Below are 27,131 nucleotides of genomic sequence, written 5' to 3' on the forward strand. Positions count from 1 at the left end.
CTTAAAATCACATGCAGAACATTACAAAGCATGGACTCTGTCCCAGACCGGATGGTTGCAGAGGCTGCCTCTACTGTCTTATCTCGACCTTGTCTTTGCTGTAATCTCACTGGGATAATGGACTGTGTAGAATACTTTGTCTATTTTCAACCAAGGCTTATTCATTCATCTTGCCCTGTAACCTGGTTAGGAGAGATGTGCTAGCATTATCATTATGGATCACTACCAATCGGATTAAATGGGCAAAAGGTGTAACAGGATAAACTGATTCAGAAAGACACTGAGTGATGTTTACGTGGACACTGTTTAAAGAGCATGTGGCAAAAGAGCTCCAACATAAATATGAAAAGGTTTTCCAGGCAAAGGGCGACCTCTCCCAGCTCCAAGCATCAACCGTTTCTTCTGGTATTACCGAAGCCACTTCACATGAACGAACACTCTCTGCACACTTTGACTGTTGAACGGTCTGGTGGAAATGTCAGGTCATGTGTGTTAACTCACTGCCGTTTCAGTAAACAACAGGTCTGCCGAGACTCCTGGTCTGTAATCATTATAATTGCAGCGTGTAGGAACTCCTCCTAAACATCACCAGTATGCTTTGTGAAGCTACTGATGATATGTGTAATAATGATAATGCCTGTGAGAATACTGTACGTTGAAACAAAAGGTGTAATTTGTAGATTAGGGAACATGTAGTATGGACTAATAATTAGATTAGATAATTAGGTGTTTCACAGTCACAGTGAGTCTTGTTTTTATTGTTATATGAGAAGAGGCTGACGTTTTGTCTAGTCAGGTGGCTGTAGCCATTTTACATCTGGCAGATTCCTCCATGAAACTGAGCTATCTCCTCTCCACCAGGCACCTGATTCAGGCTGATGTAATTTTCTCTCTAATTATTTGGCTAATTAAATTGGTCACACTGTCTGTCGGCAGTGAGAAAGATCAGAGCGGCTCAGGATGTGGAGTGCAGACATGAAACTCCAACAGAAATTAAAGGGCCTGGTCACATGTTCTGAGCATAATCAAGTCCCCTCTTGTGCAACCAACCAGCTGAGGGAAAACTGAAGTGAGCGTTATGACAAGACAGCAAAGTGACTCTCAAATAAAAACACAGTGAAAATAAAATTAAAACAAAAGTAAAACTCATTGGAGTGAACAGCTAATTCTGCCCCCTGGGCTAACAGGCAGGTTTCTTTCTGAATATACATTTTGTGTTTTGTACAATTTTAGGCACCACAACAGCTTTTCATGTTGATCTCCTCATAATATCATTGTACAGGGCCAATAGACATGAGCCATACAACACGTCCAAGCAGCATCTTATATTTGAAGACTTCTTGAACTGAAACAGACTTGTGATTACTGAACCCACTTAAGAGCAGAACAAAGTGAACATCTAGTCCTCAAGGTTTCCTAAGCCCAGCATCCCACAACAACTCAGGCTGAGCTTATGTTCCCATGACAGCAGCACGAGGGCTCAAGCTGCGAAGAGGTTTCACTGAATAGCCCAATACAGTATATATGTGCCACACAGCATTTTAGACACTCATAAAATGTGTGTGTTCATAAAATCAGCAACTTGCATAAAAGTCAAATCAGGTATTTGTGTGACAGCTTCAGCTTGTACAATTTACTGAGGCGATTAACTGAATGTAATGTTGACCACATGATGGGATTGTACCACCAGAACAGGGAGGAAAAAATCAGCAGGGTGGGAGTCAAAGAGAAGGGAAATAGGAATTTCAGGCAGCAGAATTCCCTGGGGTCTGGTTGGTAGACAGACACTGATGTTGAAATTCAGATCACATACACGCCTGCAAACCATGATGCTCACCAGGGAGGGGAAGGATGAGAGACAGGGAGGAGGGAATAAGAAGGGGAAAGAGGCAGACTGAGAGCTGACGGCATTCAGAAGAGGACGAAAAGTAGGAATACTTATACAATAATTATAAGACTCCCAGTGAAAATATCTGGTGGAGCTTGTGTTGAAATAATGTGGCATCCAGCTGGTGTCACGGTAATTAAAATTCACCCCAGTTTGCCATATGTTGTATAGTTCTCGGTGTCTGGATTTGAAGCTGAGCAGCAGAGGGACAATCCAGTCCAGAGGCTGACTCAGTGAACTTATTTTGCCAAGATATGGATGATTCTTTTTCCTATATTCACTGCTGGAAGTGAGGAAGTTCAGTCAATCTTATTAGGATGCAAAGCCTGCAATAGAACCCACATCAGTGTCATAGGACCGGTGTTCATTTTGTTGTCAAAAACTATGACGACAATCTAAATGATGAAAAATATTATTTGACAGTTTGTTCTGAAATCAAAATCAGAAGCCAAAATTAATAGCAGTGTTTTAATTATCTTAAAATGTGTTAGCTTTAGGGAGATAGTTTGTATTTTAAAGATTAACTTCCCTGTCCAGAAATACTGAAAGAGCTCCTACAAAATAAAACAGTTCCATCTCAGTTATCTTGTGTCACTTTTTATAACGTGATGTGCACACAAATGTGCTCACAGAGGGAAAGAAAATGCCCCCAAATACACAGAAGGCTGGCAGGAATGACAAAGAGCTGGATGAAGAGACAGACAGAGCCTCGTGATTCTGCACATTCTGTTGTTTGTATACTAATTTTTTTCAGGTGGGTAAATGATTGCCTGATGGTGCAAACACAAACCCAACACACACAGAGCAGAGTTATTGGATCACCTTTTATACAACACATACATAACATAGCACAGCAGACTACCGACACATACACAGATCTGTGTTACTGCCAAGTCAAATACTGTATTCAGCGGCTCCACAACATCCGCTGACTGTTCACCTGCCAAACTCAGCATGAGGATACATACAGGTGGATTAAACTGTTAAAATGCTTCTGTAGTTTTTATGAATATTTTTTTTTATAACTCCGCCTAAAGAGTTTTTCCTTATTCAATCTGAGAATCTACAGACAGGGGGTGTTGTATGCTGTACAGCTGTAAAGCCCATTGAGGCAAATGATTTATGTGATTTATGACACCTGAACATAAAAATGAACTTGACTTGATCCACTGTGTTGAAACCCTACAAACACTAGAGAGTTTCTGCCTCTCAGGCAACATACACACTGCTGGGCATGTATGCAAACACTCAGAGCTGAGACAGGAGCAGCATGAGGAGACGTTACTGGAACATCTGATCTGTTACAGACCAGTGCTTTCAAAGTTGTATTTTATGGACAAGATGAGCCAAGTGAATGAGGAAAAAGGCTCCATGCCTGAAAGGTGTTTTGTGACTTGGGACAGGTTTGTGTGCGCTAATGCCACATATACTGATTGTGCGCTCTGTGAGGTATTGGACCACTGCTGTGGAAAAAAAAGTCTGATGTTCAGACCCATGTTTCCTGTGTGTCATGACCGAGTGGGTTCAAGGCTTCCACTCACAGTATTTGGTGATTTGTTCTCGCAGAGTGGAAACATGAGACCTTGGCTTCTGATACAAGTGGCCAGAAGCTGTGGCCATGTTAGTGGGAATTATTCTGTTCACTGGTGTGTACACAGCCATTATTATGGAAAGCATGATAACCAATTTAATCAAAGCTTTTTGTTTTCTAAAGGTGATAAAAATTTGAAGAAAATAATGGCAACAATTTGTAATTTCACTGTATTAATCGGGTGATGGGAGCTGCAGAGTTCTATAATAATTCAATTCAGTTCAACTCAGTCAGGCTGACTAGCTTCCACTTGTTGTGTGGAATAAACACTCAGCAGTATGATGGGTATTAAAACCTGCTGAGGGTTGCAAAGGGGCACACCGCTTACATAAATAGTTTTATCCTCTTTTAAAAAATAGGTAGCTATAGACACTCGCTGCTGTATTGTTCTGTTTTCTTGTCCATAAAGTGCCCTCCACTGGTGTCTTCCTCATTTTATTTAACCATAACTATATCCCCAAGTTAACATGAATGTGTAATTGAGTTCTGTATATGTTTTGTGACACTGTGTTGCTTGATGCTACTGTTACCACGTCTCTTTTGAAAATGAGATTTGTGACCTCAGAGGCACCTCACGTGGTCAGATAAAGGACACTGTGATGGAAACTGAATTGTGGAGGTTATGATTTCTAAATTTTATGGCTATTATTTGCTTCCATACAAACACACACTGCTCCACACATGTAGCGCCCACTGTTCACTAATCACTATGGCAACCAACTAGATCCACAATTTCCTTTCAGCTGTTTCACCTCATTTAGAATAACAATGATTTCACAGCTTCACTCCTTCACACTGTATCTCTCTGTTACTCTTAAGAGACCATCTCAGTATCACAGCAGTTCACTGGTGCGGGTCTGATGTCTTCAAGTTGACCAGTTATCCTGGTACTTGTGTTGCTGTGTTCGGCTCCATGCCTGTCATCCAGCAAAGTGGAGCTATTCATAGAAGCAATCAATGCTAACCAGTAGGAAGAGTGACAAAACAAAGCTTAATGACACACAAAGCTGCCTTTGATAGCATGTATAAATAGCTGTACACTGCTGCTCACCACTCTGTTCTAAACAATTAAGGAAGGAGCCAATAAAGGTACCGCTTGTCTTAGACAGGCCGCTGTACCTCAGCATCCACCTGAAGTTTCCTATAAGGTGCAGCAGGAAGACTAATTGATGTGTGGTATTTTAGAAAAAGTCAATAAGTGTTAGGTGCAGCGGAAGAAGTCATCAAGTGTACATGTGCATCGATGTAGCTTACTGTAATGGTTTACAGTGTATCAGTGTGTGTCACTGACGTGATTATAAGGCCCAGGCATCATTTCGGGCCACTAGGGAGAAACACGCCCCCAGCAAGCTGATAACCATATGAAGCTGTGGATAACATGAAGAAAATAAATACATGCCTATTTCCAAATCCAACAACATTATCATTATTTCTGAGTCATCTTATTGTCCATGCAATGAGTCTAAGGTCTCTTTTAGTCAGAGATTCTGCTGTACTGGCATTAGCTGACCCTTCTTTATTGTGGGAATTATGCTGCCCCTGTGGTCTTTTTACCCAGACAGCAGCATCCTTTACACGGGTACAGAATACTGTGATGAATTAAATGGTGTTTAAGTCCAAAGTCCCTTCTCCTTTTAGCTCTGGTTTTGGCCTCTACCACCCCTGGCCCCTCTGTCTTTCCTGCAGAAACAGGTGTATTTCTGTGCCATGTGTCTGAGATGATCGCTCTCAGTATTTGTGTTTATGCTAGACATCGTTTCCTAACACCACACAATGTCACTAATACACAATTAGACACAACATCTAACACTGTGTTTGCCCCAAGGAGGATCACTTTTTGACAACCACCAACCCCACCCCCCACCCCCACATGTAGACCAGCACTGAGCTCAGTGTGCAGTCTTCAGGCTGGCAAAGTAAATGAGATGAAGCCTAAAACATCCCCAGGGAGACGATATGTGAAAGAGACACCGTTTCACTGAGGAGAGAAGCCACACAGAGCTGAGAGAGGTGAGAGCACAGGATACTTAACAGAAAGCTGAGAAAGTAGCCTACATGTAAACATTTGAGGCTGATACAGTATGCTCCTCAAACTACAAGTCATACAGTCGACTCTCATTGACTTGAAACCAGTTTGTAAAAATGCCCCCAGGTTTACTGCACATCATTTGGATGGACATGATCTGATTAATCACTCATTTGCAGCACTTGACACCACTTCAGTAGCCTGTCTATCACTGGTCCTACAGTGGTGTGAAAAAGTGTTTGCCCCCTTACTGATTTCTTATCTTTTTGCATGTTTGTCACACTGTAATGTTTCAGATCGTCAAACAAATTTATATATTAGTCAAAGATAACACAAGTAAACACATCATGCAGTTTTTAAATGAAGGTTTTTATTATTAAGGGAAAACAAAATCCAAAACTATAGAGCCCTGTGTGAACAAGTGTTTGCCCCCCTGTCAAAACACTGGTTTATCGCACCTGAGTTCAATTTCTCTTGCCACACCTGTTCGCAATCAAGAAATCACTTAAATAGGACCTGCCTGACAAAGTGAAGTAGACCAAAAGATCCTCAAAAGCTAGACATCATGCCGAGATCCAAAGAAATTCAAAAACAAATGAGAAAGAGAATAATGGAGCTCTATCAGTCCGGAAAAGGTTATAAAGCCATTTCTAAAGCTTGGGGACTGCAGCGAACCACAGTGAGAGCCATTATCCACAAATGGCGAAAACATGGAACAGTGGAGAACCTTCCCAGGAGTGGCCAGCCGACCAAAATTACCCCAAGAGCGCAGCGACAACTCATCCAAGAGGTCACAAAAGACCCCACAACAACATCCAAAGAACTGCAGGCCTCACTTGCCTCAGTTAAGCTGAGTGTTCATGACTCCACCATAAGAAAGAGACTGGGCAAAAATGGTTTGCATGGCAGAGTTCCAAGACGAAAACCACTGCTGAGCAAAAAGAACATAAAGGCTCGTCTCAGTTTTGCCAGAAAACATCTTGATGATCCCCAAGACTTTTGGGATAATACTCTGTGGACAGACGAGACAAAAGTTGAACTTTTTGGAAGGTGTGTGTCCCATTATGTGTGGCGTAAAAGTAACACCGCATTTCAGAAAAAGAACATCATACCAACAGTAAAATATGGTGGTGGTAGTGGGATGGTCTGGGGCTGTTTTGCTGCTTCAGGCCCTGGAAGACATGCTGTGATAAGTGGAACCATGAATTCTGCTGTGTACCAAAATATCCTGAAGGAGAATGTCCGGCCATCCGTTTGTGACCTCAAGCTGAAGCGAACTTGGGTTCTGCAGCAGGACAATGATCCAAAGCACACCAGCAAGTCCACTTCTGAATGGCTGAAGAAAAACAAAATGAAGACTTTGGAGTGGCCTAGTCAAAGTCCTGACCTGAATCCAATTGCTGCAGTCCCCAAGCTTTAGAAATGGCTTTATAACCTTTTCCGGACTGATAGAGCTCCATTATTCTCTTTCTCATTTGTTTTTGAATTTCTTTGGATCTCGGCATGATGTCTAGCTTTTGAGGATCTTTTGGTCTACTTCACTTTGTCAGGCAGGTCCTATTTAAGTGATTTCTTGATTGCGAACAGGTGTGGCAAGAGAAATTGAACTCAGGTGCGATAAACCAGTGTTTTGACAGGGGGGCAAACACTTGTTCACACAGGGCTCTATAGTTTTGGATTTTGTTTTCCCTTAATAATAAAAACCTTCATTTAAAAACTGCATGATGTGTTTACTTGTGTTATCTTTGACTAATATATAAATTTGTTTGACGATCTGAAACATTACAGTGTGACAAACATGCAAAAAGATAAGAAATCAGTAAGGGGGCAAACACTTTTTCACACCACTGTATATACTGTGGTTCTGTTCTTGTAGAGAGACTCTGTGTCTAAATCCAATTTTAGTTCTAAAATATTTTCATTTATATTTTTATATACACTGACTGGCCACATTATTAGGCACACCTGCACGATTGTATGCACTTCAATGCAACACTTCCACCTTATCATCTGTGTTTATGAAGCTCAAAATGTTTCAGTTTTTGGTGAAATTGCCATAAACGTATAAATGTAGACATCCTAACTGTCTTTCATAGTAATAACATGTTGCTGCAATAGACTGAAGCCCTCAACAAAGGTATCCATGGCAACACTTAGCGTTAAGCGCACTTCAGAGGTTCCACATCAGCATCCTTCCAACAGCAGGTGCTTCTCCAGTTTTGTGCTATTTCATACCTGCTCCTGATCTGGCCAGTCAGGTCTCCGACAGACTGAGAGATGTGAACTAAAACACTAATACATAGATTTTCACAGTGATCTCTAGATTCGACATTGCACAATAGAAGTACTGTACACAAAAATATCAGCAGCAGCTTCTGCAGAACAGTCACAAACATAAATGTTGTGGTGCACTGGCTGAAATGACTGATGGTGCTGTTCTTCTTGAGAATGGAGTCTTCAGTTTAAGGATGCACAACTGAAAAAATCTGGGAAACTCTATAGTGTCAGATACACAGTTCTAATTTTATTCCTATTGTTTCACAATAATATACTTCTAATAGCATCTCGGATATAGAGCTGCAAAAAATTATCCAATCATACAGTATCAAAACAGAATAAAAGGTCTGATCAGCCAGTGAGCATCTACAAGATAACTGCCTCTGTACTGCTGTAAAAGGAATCTCGGCGTAAAGAGAAACCTGAGAGTTGAGACACTGAAATCAATGCTCCTCTGAAAGAGGGGAGAAAAGACAGGAACAACAGAAGACAAAAAAGAGTTGTAAGTGAGAACAGAGAGAGACAGGAACAACAGAAGACAGAAAAGAGTTGTAAGTGAGAACAGAGAGATGAGGACAATGAAAACAAGCAGCCTGTCCTGTCGGGTGTCCATGGTGAGCATCACAGCAGCTTGTAAGCTCGTGCTGTACTGCGTCCTCTGCTCCTGCACACTCACTTCCCTCTCATGTCTTATTCTTGTCTTCGTATGTCACCTCCTGTTTGTTTCGCGTTTGCAGTGAGGTGTGTCTGATTTGCTCCACTGTGTGTGTGTGTTTTACTGCCATCATGGCTGCAGTGGAAATCCAGGCAGGCAGGTCAACAGGCAGATGGCCAAGCCGATGAAGAATCAGGGGGTGGGGCCTGGATTAACACGAGTATCTAATTGCATTTGAAAAACCAGAGAAAGCACATGAGGACAAATTAAAAATGGCATCCAAATGATGGTTCAGTTACATAGCAGCACCGGCACAGTAAATTTCCTTTGAAGGTCATCAGAGTAATGAGGACTCAGAGTGCAAAGAAAAGTATTTCTTTGTGTATCAGATCAATTCAGGCCTTCTGCAAGGAGAACCAGTTAAAATGTGGAGAAAAAGAAAGGTTTAAATAGGACTGGGGCTGCCCCCCATGACAGATTTACCAATGAGCATGGCTTATTATTATGCAAATGTTAAATACTAGATAAGAAAGAAGATGGACACTTCAACCAACAGACTGACCGCAGGTGCTGATAGTAAAGCAAAACAAAGCAGAAGCACTGCTGCATATGTGTTATGACGGCACAGTATTTGTCTCATGCTTTAGTTATGGCACTGTAATATTAAAACGCGCATCCTGCTTCTCTGTCTTGTATGTTTTGTCTTCCATCTCTTAGGACTCCAGCTCTCCTGGGTGTCATAGATACACAGATAATTTTCACTGGGCTGAATTATTAAGTCTCTATATGCAGCTAACTGTACCTTCAGCCTGGTTCATTTGCATGTTTGAAAAAGGAATGTGATTAAACAATGAGTTCCTGTGGCTGGGGTGCTGCTGAGGATTTCAGTTTGTACTACAAAATAACATTCTGTGCAACAGCTTCTTTTTTCTTTGCAATTTCAACCAAAAAACACCACATGGATGTTGTAGAGAGGTATTCAAGGTGGATGTTGGACATATGGAGTGCAGAAGAGCACTGCTGATCGGGAGGTTTGCATCCTGAGCCCCACCTGTGTTTAGGTTTAGACATCAGATACTTTGGCTGAGGATAGGAAAAGATCATGTTTTGATTAACGTATCATATCTCCTGCATTAATTCACGACTGATTTTTTTATTTTTATTTATGACAATCTTCCCTACCTCGACTAAATGAGCAGCGTACCTAAACACAAATATACCAATGTGAATCTTGTTGCTGCATATAAATATGGATTTGTAAGAGTGGATATTATAGGAAAACAAATTAATACTGTTGTCAGTGAACATTTTGCAACTCACCAACATTTTCTAATATCAGTTTTTAAAAAAACCTCCAGGTAGCATTACACTTCTGTCATAAACATGACCTATGGGACACAGGGAAGGGAAGGGTTGGTTGTATTTTTCAGCACCTTTCAAGCTTTTTTCAGTTAGTCTGTATCAACATAAATACTTTGGTGGAAAACAGTTTGATAAAGATTATGTATTAGTTTGTGCGTATTATGAGTGCAAATGTCTGTGCTCAGTTCTGACAAGTGCACCGAGCACTGTCCCACAGTGAAGACAAGAACTTCAGTGTCTGTCTCTTAAACTGTTTATTTCATAGCACTGTGTTAGAAACAGACATTTTTACATCAGGTTGTCAATGTGGAAATGTGCCTGTATCCTACCTGTCATGTATAATGCCCCCTCTCCCATGTGCCACTAGGTTCATTGTGTGGAGTAAAGCTGAACATTATGAATGGTTATTTCCTGCTGTGCTTAAGCTGCTGAGTCAGCATGTCCATGAAGCTATGGAAATGGTGCTGTGGTCTCCCTCCGCCTCCTGCAGCAGAGCAGCCTGAGCTGAGCAGTGAGGCTGGGGGTGGGGGAGGATTGTGGGACTCTCCTTCTGAGGAATGAGTCTTCTCACTCACTTTCCCCAGAGCAACTGAGCTTAAATAATGACACAACATGGGCAAAACTAAACTCCAAATACTGTGAAAAGACAGAGTGATAAAGAGAAAAATTAGGCAAAAAAAAGATGGCTGCCGGTTCCTGTGGATGAAGCTGAGCCCTGCACAGCAGTTATCACATTATTTACAGTCGAGGGATTAATGCACTGTTCAGTAATGAGGAGCCAGCCAGTTGCCCGTGATCTGAAGCTTGATATCCACCTGCTGGGCTGAACTCCTAGTGGAAGAAAGCTGGAGGAGAACTTCAAACTGAGTAGCTTTAAAAATGTGGTTTGTGTACCCTCTAGTGTTGTGGTTAGGGATATACTTCTATACTAAAATGTTATCTAACACATTGAATGGTGGATCTGGGTGGCTTGATAGCTTCATCTATGTATTTCTAATAGTTTAAAGCTCATTACTGTTCAGTATGCACTTTCTATATTTAGTGTTTGAGAATCTGGTCTTTTTGTACTATGGTGCTGCTGAAACCCACAGTGGCTGCTTAAGGATGGTGTTGCTGTGGTTGTGAAGGATCTGGTTTCTGTTTAAGATGGAGTATGTCGGTGCACTGTACATGGTTCATTTTCAGACTTGGAGATGCTTCATCGTGACACTAGATGTCGGCACTAGATCACAGAACCATTAAAATGTCAGCCAGTGCTCAGGCTGAGGGAAATCAAAGAATGCATATGCTTGCTTTTACAGTGTCGAGCTGCTCTTCCTCCCTTACTGCCTGTGAAGCGTGAAGCTGTAACATGCTGTGACGTGCACTAACAAGCTCAGCCGTTTCTGGGCTGTGACCCTGTACAGTCCCATCCACGACCTCCTCACTAATGCTTACAGTGAAAAGGGTGAAAAGGTAAACAAAGCATCTGATCTGACCACACATGCAGCCTCTCCTTTTCAAATGAAAACTTTGTCTGAGTCCCAGTTTAAATAGCCACAGTCCTATTTGTTTGATTAAAAACCACAGTGACCAGCTGATTAATTAGGAATAAATGTGTGTGTGAGTTGGCCTGACAGCCACAGACAGGGTGGAAGTCAGGAAACACTGACGGATGATGATCAGTGATGATGGTCTCTTCATGAGATGGGTTGGTAATAATTAACCCTGACCTTACTAGAAGTAGAAAGGCCCATTTTAAACTCAGCATAGGCAACAAACCGCAGGATAAGGGCTACTTTTATCATGTTTCCTCAGTCTTACAGCCTTAACCAGAGCGAACACACACACACACACACACAATCTATAGAACAACACACTGCTGCATCTGTTAAACAACCAGTGCAGGAGAGCAAATTAGCCCATGCACAGACATATAGCAGGCGTATTATGAGTCCACAGTGTAGAACCGTCCATATGTGACTTAATTTTTATTGATTCTTCTTAACAATCTTCAAACTGTGTTTTCACAATTTAATATATTTCTACATTTTAAGTTGATTAATTAACCACATTTTAAAATTGAAACTAATTTATATTTGTAGTCTGATTTAGTTGAAACCACTAGAATAGAAGATAGAACCTTATACCTCTAAATTCTGGGTAGATGCTTTTTCAACAGTCACATAACAAGCTTCCATCTTCAGTTTCACAAATATTACATAGAATTTAAATTTGTTTTTGTGTGGCTACATTAGGTAAGTACTTTATTGATCCCACAATGGGGAAATTCCTGTGTTCCAGCAGCTAAGAGAGGTTGACAATAGGTTGTCAAGGGTTTATTTAGTTCCTTTTAAAGGAAGTGAATTACTTTGGTCTGTGTAGGATCATGAACTAGGTTGCTGATTTTATTAACAGTGACCATTTAAAAGATTCAGGGTTAAAGATTATGTTTTCTCCAAAATCTCTGTCTTTGACATTTCTGTCAGGGAAATCTGTCCAGTAGGCGCAGGTGGAAAGTACGAAGCCGTGCTAAGACCTCCTCCACAGTGGCAGGAGGAGCCAAAACACACAACCTGAAAAGAAGGGGGAGGGAGGAGAAACAACAAAATCATTAACCTCTACTGTACAGACTGGTGGTGAATGAAAGTAAACACAAAGAGTCTCATTGAGGTGCTGGGCCGCCATGTGCCACCAGAACAGCTTCAGTGCACCTTGACTCTCCAAGTCTCTGAACTCTGCTGGGGGGATGAACGCCATTCTTCCAAAAGATGTTCCCTTGATGATGGTGGTGTGAATTTTAGGTGTCCTAGTTTCTAAAGTGGCCCCATTTTTTTTGACATAGTCATCATTTGCCCAAAATTTCTTCTCTTGCCAAACATTTCCTAACTCTCCAAAATGGCTTCTCATAACAGACACGTCCACACAGAGTTCACTGTAGAATCTCTTTGCCTTACCTGACATGGTAGCGTTGATCGTCCTGTCCGTTCTCAGAGCCCGCTCCCAAACAAACACCTTCTTCTTCCAGTAATTTCTGGCAGTAAAGAACGTCCGCCTCCATTCCCAGCATCTGAAATTAATGAGAACAGAGATGTGTATCAGCAATGAGAGCCTCAGTATAAAAGTTCAATATATGCACTTATTCTTTCCATCTTATTCTGAGTCAGCATTCAAATTGTTGCTTAAACCTTTTGTAAAACACCAACCATACTGTACAACATAAGCACATTATGGAGTAAACTCTCCCACCTTGGCCTGCTCTATAAGCTCAGATGGTAAATGCAGACGGGGATAAAGGTAGATTCCCCCCATCGCTGGCTGACAGCTCATCCACGGTAGATCATTTAGAAACTGCCAAGCCCGTCGAGCATTCTGGGACAATGTGGCCTGAATGAGGAGAATCTCCTTCGATGGAAAGAACAACAGAGATTCAGCAAAGGACATCAGCTGCTCTTGTAGGACCAGAAATCCAAATGAGTTTTAATACAGGATGTTTCTGTGAGCTGAACGAGGCTCTGCAGACCTGTGTGTATTTGTCATATGAAGGCTCTCCGGGTGTCGGTGGGTTGATCATGAGCTCCAGAGCCAGCTGTCCTGTGACTGGAGCATGAGCACTCCGCATATTATACACAGTATGTTTCACCTCTGGGTCCATGTTGACCATCTCCATGTATCCTGCCCTCAGACCACACCTAGCACACAGATCAAGATGTTACTTGGAGATTGATTGTGTCAGAGGAAAACCGACTGTTTGGACCAATTCTCCCACGGACTTCTTCACAAAACGGGCTGATGAAAAACAACCGTGTGAGTGAGCTGGCCATCCAGTGGTCACTTATCAGTGTGGAGTATCACTTGGCAATGGACCGTGAGTTTGGCCTGACTTGTATAATGTTTGGTAATGAGTCACCTGCTTTAAATACTGTTTATTTATTACAGAGCCACATCACTGATCCAGTGGTGCAGTGGCTCCAGTTTCTGACTGCTGTGGGGGAAGTTTGGTGTTCATAGTGCTGATGAGTGTCAGGTTCTTCACTCTGGTGCTCAGTAGTTTTGGTTTGTTTGGCTCCTGCAGGAGGACATTGCAGAATTGTGCCTTTTTCATGTTGTTCAATGTGTTGCAACATTTTAATTAGTTACTTAGTTACTGGTTGTGTTGCAACATTTTAATTAGTTACTTAGTTACTGGTTAATTAGTTAGTGCATTCATTACATTTTACATTAGTTCATTTATGTTTACCTTCATTTTGTAATATTTACTGTTTAGTGTTTTATTGCATGTAACTGAACTCTACAATAAACCTGAATGCATTGTGTATTTTTTAGTTAGATGATTTTCATCATATTATTTCATGTGTTTTTAATCGTTGTGTACTACAGGCCTTATATTCTCTTTTTTAATGGCAAAACTAGAATTACTGCTTTATGGTTGTAGGTCTCCACTAACCAGTCAAATTCACAGCAACAGGACACACGTGAGGTCACTGGTCTTGACCTTTGACTGTGAAAATCTAATGATTTCATCCTTGAGTCCATCCACTTCTGTCAAGTTTTTCCTGACATGTTCACAAGAATGAGCCGGACGGACAAACAACCGACAACATAATGCTATAGGCAAAAAAACCAAATTGAACATTTTGACGTTTGATGTTTGTTCCTTTGTAACTTTATTCAGTATCTCTTATACTCAGTCTGACGTGCCGAGTGTAAAATGTAAAGATTTATCTTTCCAAAGAGACCAAGATTAGGGCTGTAATCAAGACGGTTGAAGAGCAACGATCTTTTTAAATTGGGCATGTCATTTTCAGGTTTATGCACAAAAATGAGGATGTAAATAGAAAACAGTTGCTAATAAGTATTATATTATATTATATTAATAAGTATTTACAGTAGTGTTTTAAGAGACTTTTCAGGTCATTTGGTAAAAGCTACCTGCTGTCTCATTAGGCCAGAAACAAAATGCTATCAAGATGAAAGAAACTGTATTACAAGAGCATAAAATGCTGTTGACAGCTCACTCTCCCATGCAGGTACTGGATAAAGAGTGGAAGGAGATCAGCTCCACTGTCTCTGAGTACTCGCTGTTCATCTCAGACAGGACCTTCTTATAGGAAATAAACTCTTTGTCCGGTCCATACACACTGTCCTGGTAGACCTGCAGTGCAGAGGAAAGGAGCAGATAGATTAGTGTGAGCAAAAGGCTTCCAGATGTTGAATTAAATATGAACATACAGTTTGCGATCACCTCATCAACCAACAGTAAGAGTCTCTCAGCTGCTGCAAACTGAATCACTTCTTCTATTGATTTCCTGTCCTGCACATGACCTAGGAGGACAAACAGCAGCATTCCAAACTGACCACAGCAGAGAGGTTGAAACATGTAGGTTTCTTGCAGCTGCTGTGTTGTTTACCTGTGGGGTTTCCTGGGTTGCTGATGTACATGGCTCTGGGTTCATAGCGCCCCCTGGCGGCCTTTAAAGCTCGGTGCAGCTCATCCAGGTCTACAGCCCAGCCTTGCTCCTCTATCAAATGGTATGGCACCAGTTTCACCCCGGCTTCCTCTACCAACATGGGCAGGGTGTGAGGACAGGGCATGGGGGTCAACACAGCTGACTGAGTCTCCTCCTCCCCTCTGGCCAACAGTATCACAATGATCTTAACATAACAGAATGATTAACAGATCTCAGTTATATTTGTTCCCAAACAGTGGTGAAATGTTACTAATGTTCTGTACCTGAGTACAAATCTGAGGTACTTGTACTTTGCTTGAGTAGTTACATTTTATTCAACATTATACTGTAGGAGAGGCAAATATTTTATGTTCTACTCCACTATATTTGCCTGACAGCTTCAGTTAGTGGTCACTTCTCCTTTTTTAACTTTTGAATATCCTTCCTGTGGTAAAAACTAGTGATAGACTGACTGCTCAGCTGGCCAATTAATCAGGCTGATGTTTGGCATTTGTACAGTAGATAATCTGCATCGGCCGATGTCTGCGCTCACAAGGGCGACTAACAAAGATGACTGCAGACTCACCTGCAGGCATCCTTGTCAGATTTTAGTTTATTTGATTACTTGGGGATTTTTTTTCTATTTAAAATAATAAGGGCGGTGCAGAGTGTAGCAAACAAATTTTTTCTTCAAATACTTAAAATAATTCAAATATTTTCATAGACCATTAGTATTAAATGTTCATTTAAGTTAAATTTGTTTTGTAGTGGTTGAGATCTGATGTGAACTAAATTAATTCAGGCAAAGCCTTCCAATGATTATTTTTTATTACAGTAATTCTAAGCAGTTCAATAATTTGCAAGATAATTCAACAGTCTGAAAGATAGGGAACATAATCACCATCTCTGCAGAGAAATAAACAAAAGTATTAGATAAAAGAATTGTCAAAGAGTCAGTCAGTCATTTTTGGTCATACTGTCCAGTCAGTCCAGAGTCCAGAGTCAGGTCGGTTCCCTCCCTACCTGGCTGGGTCTGAATTCATTCCACTACTGCAGCATCATCATCCTCATCCTCCTACTCATACTGCACCACTCAGTCTATCTCTTTTTATTCACAACTCATTTCAGCTCTTAAGTCAATTCCAGAACTTGGCTTCCTGTCTTCACTTTTAAGAGGAAACACCCTGAGATGTACAGGAAATGGGAAACAGATGGGTCGCCTCACTAAAGTTCTCGTTTCTACACACAGACCATTCTCAGAACAAAAAAGGTCAAAGCCTGCCAAATTATATAAGCATTGTCACCCCAAGGCCTGTACTCTCTGGCATATTACATTTTAGGTTGCATCTTGTTTGTTTTTAACCACTACAGTTTCATTTGTTATAATAAATTGTTGTACAGTGGTGTGAAAAAGTGTTTGCCCCCTTACTGATTTCTTATCTTTTTGCATGTTTGTCACACTGTAATGTTTCAGATCGTCAAACAAATTTATATATTAGTCAAAGATAACACAAGTAAACACATCATGCAGTTTTTAAATGAAGGTTTTTATTATTAAGGGAAAACAAAATCCAAAACTACAAAAGGTCAAAGCCTGCCAAATTATATAAGCATTGTCACCCCAAGGCCTGTACTCTCTGGCATATTACATTTTAGGTTGCATCTTGTTTGTTTTTAACCACTACAGTTTCATTTGTTATAATAAATTGTTGTATTTTATCTGATGCAAAAAGAAAAAAAAGATCAACATGATACAAGCTTCATATATCAGCCATCGGCCTCCAGCTCTCTAAAAATCAACATCAGTCACTGAAAAACGCATATTTTTCAACCGCTAGAAAAACCATGCTTTTTCAAATTTGGTGAGTTTGAATTTTTCTAATAAACTGAAAACTAAAGTGTTCCTTCATTCTCCAACATCTCAACCAACTGAAAATAAACTGGTTTTAAATAACTTTGGAAGATGCAAAATCACAAAGCTGAGAACGCTCCATATTGACTTCTGCAGTTTTGCACCAAACTTGATGTTTCTCCGGATCTCAGGACTTACAGTAACTTGGTGTTCCCATAACTGATAGAAATGATGGCCAAAACAAAGAGATTATGGTCAAAACACTCCTTTTAGATTCAGGTGTCTGTACATATTGCTGTCTGGACAATAGATAATGATGCTACAGTGTGTTTTACCCTCAAGGCCACTTGAGAACCAGGAGAAATAAAGATGTGTTCAGTGTTTGAAGACACACCGGCGTCTCGTCTCGAGATGAACTCAACAATGCTTTGTTTGACGTGAGGCACACCAGATGATTGACCATAGGACCCTATGGATCAGTCATTAGATATATTATTGCCATGCATCTGTTAATTAAAATGCCAGTGTGTCATATTTTAAATGTTTGACAGACTGTATAGAAAAAACCAATCCTCACCCACACTTCCTCCATCACAGGCCTCCAGGAGTCTCTGAGCCCTCAACCTGACATCCAGAGAGAGTCCTTCATTGTTCAGCAGCTCAGGGTACACACACACAGCCAAGACCTGGGTCAGAAGGTCAGATTTAGGACAATCTCCAACAGGACTCAAGCCACTCTAAAACATTTATTTGAGTTCTGACGTCATTCTCAGAATTCCGACATTTTCAAAAGTCACCTTTCAAGCCATAAATCTGACTTTAAGATCAGAATTTTAAGTTTGTGATAAAAACTAAGAACTCAAATGCATTTTTACAGTGGCCCTAACCTTCTTCCATAAATACTGTCTAAAGTTACAACAAAATAAAATATTCTAGCAACTCTGAAAACTAGTTTAGCTTGTTTCCAAATCACTGAGAACAGTTTTAAATGTTTGGATAAAAATAGTTTTCTCAAGTTTTATACCCAGTGAAACAGTGAACTGTATACTGTAAAAACTCAGACTACTGAACCTACCTGTCGAAGAAATGACATGGGTTTCAATCCGGATTTGTGGGGGTCACCTGAGCTGACATCAATCACCTGCTTAAAAGGTTTTGGCACCCCCTACAGGACAACACATGTTAATGCAAGACAAGATCTGCTTCAGTCTGGGTCACAAGTAAATTATTATTTTTTATTTTCTTTTGTGAAAAAGTGGGTGTAATATGTAACGAGTAACTATGACCTGAGGTTATCTGTTAAATGTAGAGAAGCAAAACAATACTTTTCTCTGAGCTGTAGAGGAAAATGGAACTACTTGTGTTAAGTACAAATTCCTGCCTGGATTTTGACAGCTTTACTGTCTTTGCATCTAGGACCCACAATGCAAAAAATTCTTAGAATTTCTTGTGTCAGAGATTTCCAAAATCACCCAATCAAATCACACCTCTTTCACCAGTATGTAAGTGTTAAGCTAAAAGAAGATTAGTGGAACTTACCTGTGTGACCTCCTGTGAGATGCGTACTGCCAGACTTTGCAGCACACTTTGTGGTGAAACTCTGATCCCTCTCACTGTGGGATTCACATGTTGCAGTGAGCTCATGTTTTTTTTTTTTTAGTTGAAATGGCTTGATTTCCTAATTACTTACTATGATCTGAGGAGCTTGGTGAGGCAGACACTGCAGTGGTGTCAACGTTTCAGAGGGTTGGAAATGAACCTTCTGTAAAACTGTTTCTTCTCATATGCACAAAATAGAAGTGAATGGATAACTAGTCTGTCCCTGAAAAAGGTGCCACTGGGCTTCTCTGTTTAATAAGTAATCCTTTATGTTCATCATGACCATTCATTTCAACAAAAGAAAAAAAATCTCTGAGGTGGACTTTGTACATAAAATCCTTGCTGATATTCTCACTTGTCCATACACTGAAGTCTTTTGTTCTGTTCACTTCAATTTGTTTGTATAGTGCCAAATCACAAAAATCATCTCAAGGCACTTACATAGTAAGGTCTAGACCCTACAGTATGGTGATGAGAGGAGAGGAGCTCAGAGGAGCTCAAAGCATTATGGGCCCCCCAGCAGTCTAGGCCTATAGCAGCATAACTAAGGGAAGGCTAAGGATCACCTGATCCAGCCCTAACTATAAGCTTTATGAAAAAGCAAAGTCTTAAGTCTAATCTTAAATTCCAGCCTGGAAGTAACAGATGCATGGACCAGTTTTTCAGCATCACTTTGAGACAGGATGTTGCTGATTTTGGTGATGCTAAGAGAAGGCAGTTCTAGATGCTTAGTTTATGTATGAGTTAAAGGACATATTCTGGTCAAAAATGACTCCAAGGTTCCTCACAGTGCCACTGGAGGCTAGGGCTATGTCATCTAGACTAACTAGGTATATGGTTGAATGTAGAGGATGTACTTCCTGCACAAGCTGAGGAAGTTTGACCTGCTTCAGGAGCTGCTGATACAGTTCTACAGAGGAATCATTGAGTCTGTTCTCTGCACTTCCATCACTGTCTGATTTGGCTCAGCAGCCAAACAGGACAAGTACAGACTTCAGTGGACAGTGAGGACTGCAGAAAAGGTCATCGGTGCAATAGATTCATACAGGTCTCTAGTTTTAAGTACTCTGTTTTTATTCCTATTTATCCCATTTCACAATGAGCATTCCTTGTCTGTCTGCATTGTTTACTGTCTGTCTATACTGTTTATTTTGCATTGTTTGCACTGTTTGTTGCTTATTAATACTGGTTATTTTGTTATACTACACAGCCTTATGTTGGTATATTGTTTATTTGCCCCTTGCATGGGGATATGTACATGCACATCGAGAGCCGATGTACCAGAGTCAAACTCCTCGTGTGTCAGACACACCTGGCCAATAAAGCTGATTCTGAATCTGATTCTGAAAAGCATATTTCTGAAGTTTTTAGGCCAAAGTACGATGACTTCAGATTATTAAAACAAGCACATGGATTACGAAACCAGAGCCTATTTCATGCTCATAAGTCCATAAACCATTGACTTTATATGTAAGCCATAAGCTCCCGAATCAGGATTTAGCAGGAAGCACAGTAGTAGAGCATGTACCACGAATGCATTATTATTGGGTTTTCCTTAATACAGTCATGTCAGGTACTACAATCACACTGAGGAAAACCTGCCCAGATCAGCGCTTGTTATAACTTGTTATATACGCTTGAAAGTCAGTAAGTAGACCAATTAACACACAAAATTACACATACAGTATTGTTTTAGATGCTTATTCTGACCAGGAACAGCCAAAACCCAAAGTATATTCACATATCTCAGTCCAAGATCAAAATAAAACAGTTTTAGATCCATATGACACAGGTTCCCCATCAGGTTTAGTAAACTGTGTGCATGGAATCTCACCTAAATATATATATATATTTTTCCTGCCACATGAACTGCTGGGGACTCTGTGGTCTTCATCAAATTTTTTAGATAAATATTGTAGTTTACTCCACTACGTTTATTATATAACTTCTACTAGTTGCTTTTCAGTATGTAGTGGTTAAAACTAACAAGTTAATATGGACTATAGAGTACAATAGGAGTGTGTAGATTACATACAGATATTACATGTGTAGTGGTTAACAGATCACAGTGTGAGCTAAAATACTTATATAAACTTCTGCAAGCTTTGCTTTGTACTTTGTCAGCTCTCTGTAAAGTGTTTAAATGTTTGTGTGCTGAAGCGAGAACATCTTTAGTTCATGTCCTGTTTGTTTAACTTTCTGGGTCATCTTGGACATGACTTGCTGAATAAACATTTTAGAGAACAGTTACCAGAAAAGGGGATGTAGGCTGACGGGAAGTGAGAATTTGGCATAAACAACAGGATGAATACTTAGAGTAGATAAGGGCTCTTGTGAGGCTGTATCAGCGTCAAGCAAGAAAGAATGCAAGCAGAGACAAAGGCAGACAGAAGAGAACAGAACTGGCTTGGTTTCAGGCTGTTTTCATGCAGGAACAATTCTCTGTATCCAGCCTATTGATATTATTGTACTGATAAATGATCATTGGAATTGTAGTGATATACTGACCGATGTAGTGACCGACAGACTGTTACTGCAAGTGCCAGTTTAATAAAGAATACTCCATATCACATTAGAATCGTAATTCATATCTACTAGGTTTTTTTCATTCATTCATTTTCTACCGCTTAGTCCCTGAACGGGGTCACCGGAGCCAATCCCGGCCGGCAATCGGGCGAAGGCGGAGTACACCCTGGACAGGTCGCCAATCCATCGCAGGGCTAACACATAGACGAACAAGCACACACGCACACATGCACTCCTATAGGCAATTTAGAGACACCAATCAACCTAAGTTGCATGTCTTTGGACTGTGGGAGGAAGCCGGAGTACCCGGAAAAAAACCCACGCAAGCACTGGGAGAACATACAAAATCAACACAGAAAGGTCCCCGAACCCTTCTCGCTGGGAGGTAACGGTGCTAACCAGTGTGCCACCGTGCTGCCTACGTTTTTTTTTTTCACAAATGCTAAAAAACGTTCTTTCAAATTTTTCTTTAAAAACATTGACGGAGAGAAAAAGACGGAACTCAACCCCTAAGCCAGTGTAGCACCCGGACAACAGACAGCGCTCAGAAATAAGTTTGTGCAAGTGTTAATGTTTTGATAACGAGCTTTGAAAGTGAAGTGTGGAGGAGCGTGTGAACACTTCGTAGCCCATCACCAACAAACTGACGTTAACGGAGCAGCGAACGTAGGAACAAACGAGCAGCAGCTCATCAACACACACTGCAGCACGTCGGTCAAACTGGTGAGACAAAGAAAGGAGCTCGTTTCTACAGACTTGGTTCTGTTTTGGATCACGTTGGCTTTCTCTGCTAGTAACAGACGCTGTTCTCCGATCGTTTACTGAAGTAAATTGGGAGTGCCACGGTGTAAAATACTCTTAAGTAAAAGTCCTGTATTCAAACTATTACTTAAGTAAAAGCTCAAATGTATTTGCATTCAAATAGAACCTAATATACCAAAAGTAAAAGTACTCATTATGCAGGTTGGCTCATTTGAATGTTTGGATTACAATTATTGATGCATTATTGTGTTCATCATATTTAATGCTGCAGCTAGTCAAGGTGGAGCTAATTTTAATAGCCTTATATACTTAAAATTTCAAGTACTTTACATACTGCTGGGTAGCAGTATGTAAACTACTTGGTTTTGATGTTCATCAGAACCAGTTAGCTTAACTGCATGTCTTTATTAGCGGCTAATTGGGAAAGGACAGAAATCAGTTGTTTGTCAGACATTAAACTAGAGTAAGAGCCAACATATAGTGTCCTTCGTTTTTCGGAGTTGTTTTTGAATAGGAAATGAGTGTGAGTCAAATCGTGAATCCAAGAATCTGAATAAGATCGAGTTGTGAATTTGCCAAAGATTCCCACCCCTAAGAAACACTTCTATGAGCTGTTACCTGTTCAAAATACTGTATGTTTACTCATTGTTTTAAGGCGATGATTGATTTTACTATTATATGTATATTGGTTAACTCTGCCAGGAGATTGTTATCGCCAACGTTTGTTTTTGTCCATATTTTATCTGTATATCTTAAAAAAAGGTTTGGACAGGTAGATAATGTTGAAGAAACAAGTGATTACGTATTAAAAGCAGTTCAGATAAAGAAGAAACTCTGACTCAATCCTTGGCAGAGATTTATTTAAAAGTAATATAAGGCAAAGGTGCTCTCTGTGCAGTGGGGAGTGAAACGTGTCATATGTCTTGATGCTGGAAAGCACCAGCTGAGTTATCATTTCTGTAGACAGTCAAAGTTAGGGCACACGGCCTCCCTTAGTGATTTACTGAGCTACATGTAAAAACATGCCATTCTTTTGGACCACCCCTCCAAATTGCTATTTTTTTGTAACGCTATTAAGTTCAACATCTTACTTCATAACTTAGCAGCCAGGTTAATGCAACTCTGTGGCATTACTCCTAATGTTCTGAACTGTTTGACATCCTCGTGATCTGCCATTACTCTTCTGGAGTGGAGATGTTGTCCCTCTCCTTCTTATTCCTCTCTGGTGCCATCTTTGATCAAATGTTCCCACTCTGTAACCATGGTGACAGGTGTCCTTATATAGTTTGCTTTTTATTACTCCAGGTGAACGTTTGTGTGTTAACAAGCACTGCAAAATGGCACTACAGAAGAAGGGGAGGGGGTTGAAACAGAAGCTAAAGAGGCAGAAGGAGGAGGAGATCCACAGAGAGAGAGGAGGGGAGGAACTGAAAGATGGGACAGACAGAGGAGCGCAGCTCTCTGAGGTCAGTTCCCAAGACTTTCACAACGTAGATCCCATCAATTACATAAAGGGGCCAGGGCATGCTTATTTCCAGCCATGTTATGTTTAATCTTGGGTACTTATAAATCAGCTTTGCACCCCTCATAACTGCAAATATTCTGTAATTATTTCAGAACCATAAAACCAGAGAGCCTCCACCTAAAAATGAGAGGATAGTTCGTGAACGTGCACACCTCCTGCTGCCAGTGTTGAAAGTGAACAGCACAATAAACTATGGCCACGTTCACACTGCAGGCTGAAGTGACTCAAATCCGATCTTTTTGCCCATTTCCTTATGACAGTGTGAACAGCACAAATCCGATTTTTTCAAATCTGGCCTAGGCCACTTTCATATGTGGTCCTAAATCGGATACATATTCAATGTTTTGCAATGTGACTTCAGTCTGAACAGCCAGTTCGCATTTCATGCGATTTTTATGTCACTGAAATGCGACAGACGTCACAATTCTGCGCTGGAGGAGGCAAAGCCATAAGCAATATTTGTGCTGTCCTCCTTCTTGATGTTCTTCTTCTTATTATTTCTTTATTTCGATTGCACATTAACTGGTACATCGTTACACACATGCTATCACGAGCTGCATCCATTTTTATTTTTGCAAACACAGTACGCTGCGTCTGACATCACGTCCTCTTCTGCGCATGCGGGTCACCTCAGGGCCATATACCATTCACACATGAGACAGATGGCATTCGCATTTAAATGACAGTGTGAACAACAGCGCAAAAAAATCGGATTTTTGGCAAAAAATCAGATTTTGGCAAAAAATCCGATCTGAGCATTAAGTCCTGCGGTGTGAACATAGTCTTAGACAGCATTATTTAATTAGAATTTCTCCTCCAGGTAAACAAGGGTATATTGTTTGAAAGCCACGATATGCTAACCCCTGGATAAAGGAACATGGCTTAACCTCTCACGCTAATGTGGCATATCTGAAACGTATTAAAGCTCCAAATGCTGCTTGAGGTTTTTGCGGAGATATTCACTCAGTAATTGATTACCATGAATCTGCAAACAATAAATGGCCCCATTCATCCTCTCCTTAATACAGTGCAGACGTCCTGTCCCCTTTGCAGAAAAGCACCCCCAAAGCATGAGGTTACCACCCCCATGCTTCACAGTAGGGATGGTGTTCTTGGGATGCAACTCATCCTTCTTTTTCCTCCAAACACGACGAGTGAAGTTTAGACCAAAAAGTTCTACTTTGATCTCATCTGACCACATGACTTTCTCCCATGCCTCCTCTGGATCATCCAGATGGTCTTTGGCAAACTTCAGACGGGCCTGGACATGTGATGACTTGAGCAGGGGAACCTTCCGTGCAATGCATGATTTGAAACCATGACGGAGTAGTGTTCTACCGACAGTGACCTTTGAAACTGTGGTCCCAGCTCTCTTCATGTCATTGACCAGCTCCTCCCTTGTAGTTCTGGGCTGATTCCTCACCTTTCTTATCATCAGTGATACCCCACGAGGTGAGATCTTGCATGGCGCCCCAGTCCGAGGGAGACTGACAGTCGTCTTTAGCCTCTTCCATTTTCTAACAATTGCTCCAACAGTTGATCTATTTTCACCAAGCTGCTTGGCAATTGCCCCGTAGCCCTTTCCAGCCTTGCGGAGGTCCACAATTTTGTCTCTGGTGTCTTTTGACAGCTCTTTGGTCTTGCCCATGGTAGTAGTTGGCGTCTGACTGACTGTGGGGTGGACAGGTGTCTTTAAAGAGCTCAGACAGGTGCTACTAATTTAGATTAATGAGTGGAGTAGAGGTGGACTTTTTCAAGGCACAGTAACAGGTCTTTGAGAGCCAGAATTCTTGCTGTTTCTCAGGTGTTCAAATACTTATGTTCAGCAGTGCAAGAAAAATAAATTCTTTAAAAATCATACAATGTGATTTCCTGAAATTTTTTTTTACTTATGTTCAGCAGTGCAAGACAAATAACTTCTTTAAAAATCATGTTCAACAGCTGTTTCCAAAGCTGCTCCTGCAGTCTCCCTGACTGAATGATTATGTTGCACCATGATGACAGAGCACTGTGAATGCTGATTGAGGCTCTCCATTCACCTGATTGTGTGTGTGAGTGAAGACGGCAGGAATTGACATAGTTTTGTTTTTCTGTATATTTTCTAACCAGCTTCACTAGTATGAATACAGAACCTATTATATTGAGCAAAAGTGCTTCTGTTCTACGAGCTATCTTGGATCAAGTTTCCTGTGGCCTTAGAAGGACCCTTTTGTCAGGTCCGCTTGGCACGACCTGCCTCTCTTCTTCCTTTTTCTCTCCTGCTCGCTCTTTTTACAGGATCAGCACCTCAGCTGTGTCGCATTTTGTAATCGGTGACTTGTGGGTTGTCGCGCACAGCTGGGGTGCATCACTGTAATCACCCTGCTACCTTATTTATACCTCTGGTGGACGCTCCGCCATCGCTAGAGCATTAACTACTGTAACGTGCATACCCCGTAACAGCCTTATAGTTGTGGTATGTATTTGTACGCCATTTTGTTTTCCACGCTGACAGTCCCTGTGCTGTAGATCGCATTTTGTACGTTGGTTATATGTTTTGTGTTATATGTCTTAAGACGTCCACGCTGACAGTTCCTGTGCGGTGGATCTCTTTATGTTTTTCCCATTAGGTTAGCTAGACGTTCTTTTTTGGTATCCACGCTGACAGTTCCTGTGCTGTGGATTTCCTTTTTCGTTAGCTAATCCTCCTGGGTAGTGTGTTTTTATTTCACCTGTTCGTCCTCATCCTCACTCTCCTGTTTTTTTCCGTTAGCCTGTTTACTCCCCTGGTCATCCTGTTCTCCCTAGCCGTATTTGCTCAGCCCCAGTTGTATGTGTTCCTTGACTCTGTTCCTTTTTTCGTGTTTCCCACCATTAAAACCACCTGTTTTACTAGCACCTGGATCAGCAATCTTGAGTCCTGCCTCAATTCTCCCTCACCCTCCTGGTAAGGGGGACTAAACCATAACACCTTTTCTATTAAAGGAACACACTTCTCTCAGAAGAGACATTTAAAAAGGTTGAAATTTCTGTAACAGAGGTCGAGCTATCAACCAACTCGGCCTGTGTTATGGTTCAAGCTCCAGAATCTCTGGATCCTACATTTCTCCTGATGCTAGTCTGCAATGGGGATGGCATTCAGTAATTATGCCCCTCTGGCTGCCATAGAACTGGCTTAGTCAAACCTCAGGTGATTTATGAGCCACAGGCCAGCTGCAAATATTATGATTTTACATTGTTTAATAATGGCACTTTCCCTCTCTTTGTGTGTCTGTTGCTATAGGAACAGAGAAGATGCATGGGACTGAAGCTTCATCTCTGTCAGCACTGTGACAAGGCCTTCTCAGCATCACAGTATTTAAAGTGTCATCAGCGTATTCACACTGGGGAGAAGCTGTACAACTGTGACCAATGTGGCTCAGGTTTTAGAGAGTTGGAGCATCTAAATTCCCATCAACGTATTCACACTGGAGAGAAGCCGTACAACTGTGACCAGTGTGGGTCAGCTTTTAGATATTTGGGAAATCTCAAAGTCCATCAGCGTATTCACACTGGGGAGAAGCCGTACAGCTGTGACCAGTGTGGGTCAGCGTTTAGAGAGTTGCGGAGTCTAAAACCCCATCAACGTATTCACACTGGAGAGAAGCCGTACAGCTGTAA

The 27,131-nt window shown here is 41.1% G+C and overlaps 1 protein-coding gene and 1 pseudogene across 2 annotated transcripts; one reads left to right on the top strand and one right to left on the bottom strand.

Moving 5' to 3' along the window:
* Nucleotides 1–8,362: 8,362 nt before the first annotated feature.
* Nucleotides 8,363–18,756, bottom strand: LOC109975030 (alanine aminotransferase 2-like). Of its 2 annotated transcripts, none has more exons than XM_020625544.1 (11): nucleotides 18,620–18,756; nucleotides 18,156–18,245; nucleotides 17,658–17,766; nucleotides 17,416–17,549; nucleotides 15,190–15,433; nucleotides 15,024–15,103; nucleotides 14,797–14,933; nucleotides 13,302–13,470; nucleotides 13,028–13,183; nucleotides 12,736–12,848; nucleotides 8,363–8,661 (listed from the first exon to the last, which is right to left on the bottom strand). In XM_020625544.1, exons 1-11 carry the CDS (start codon nucleotides 18,722–18,724, stop codon nucleotides 8,649–8,651), a joined length of 1,350 nt encoding a protein of 449 aa, XP_020481200.1. In that variant the 5' UTR covers nucleotides 18,725–18,756; the 3' UTR covers nucleotides 8,363–8,648. The 2 variants fall into 2 exon arrangements, with proteins under 2 accessions (XP_020481200.1, XP_020481199.1); XM_020625543.1 differs by lacking the exon at nucleotides 8,363–8,661 and adding an exon at nucleotides 11,889–12,354.
* Nucleotides 18,757–21,440: 2,684 nt separating this feature from the next.
* The window catches only part of LOC109975029 (zinc finger protein 420-like), a 7,024-nt pseudogene continuing 1,333 nt past the window's right edge, over nucleotides 21,441–27,131 (top strand).

This window comes from Monopterus albus, unplaced genomic scaffold (genome assembly GCF_001952655.1).
Source record: "Monopterus albus unplaced genomic scaffold, M_albus_1.0 scaffold357.1, whole genome shotgun sequence".
NCBI classification, from domain to species: Eukaryota; Metazoa; Chordata; class Actinopteri; order Synbranchiformes; family Synbranchidae; genus Monopterus; species Monopterus albus.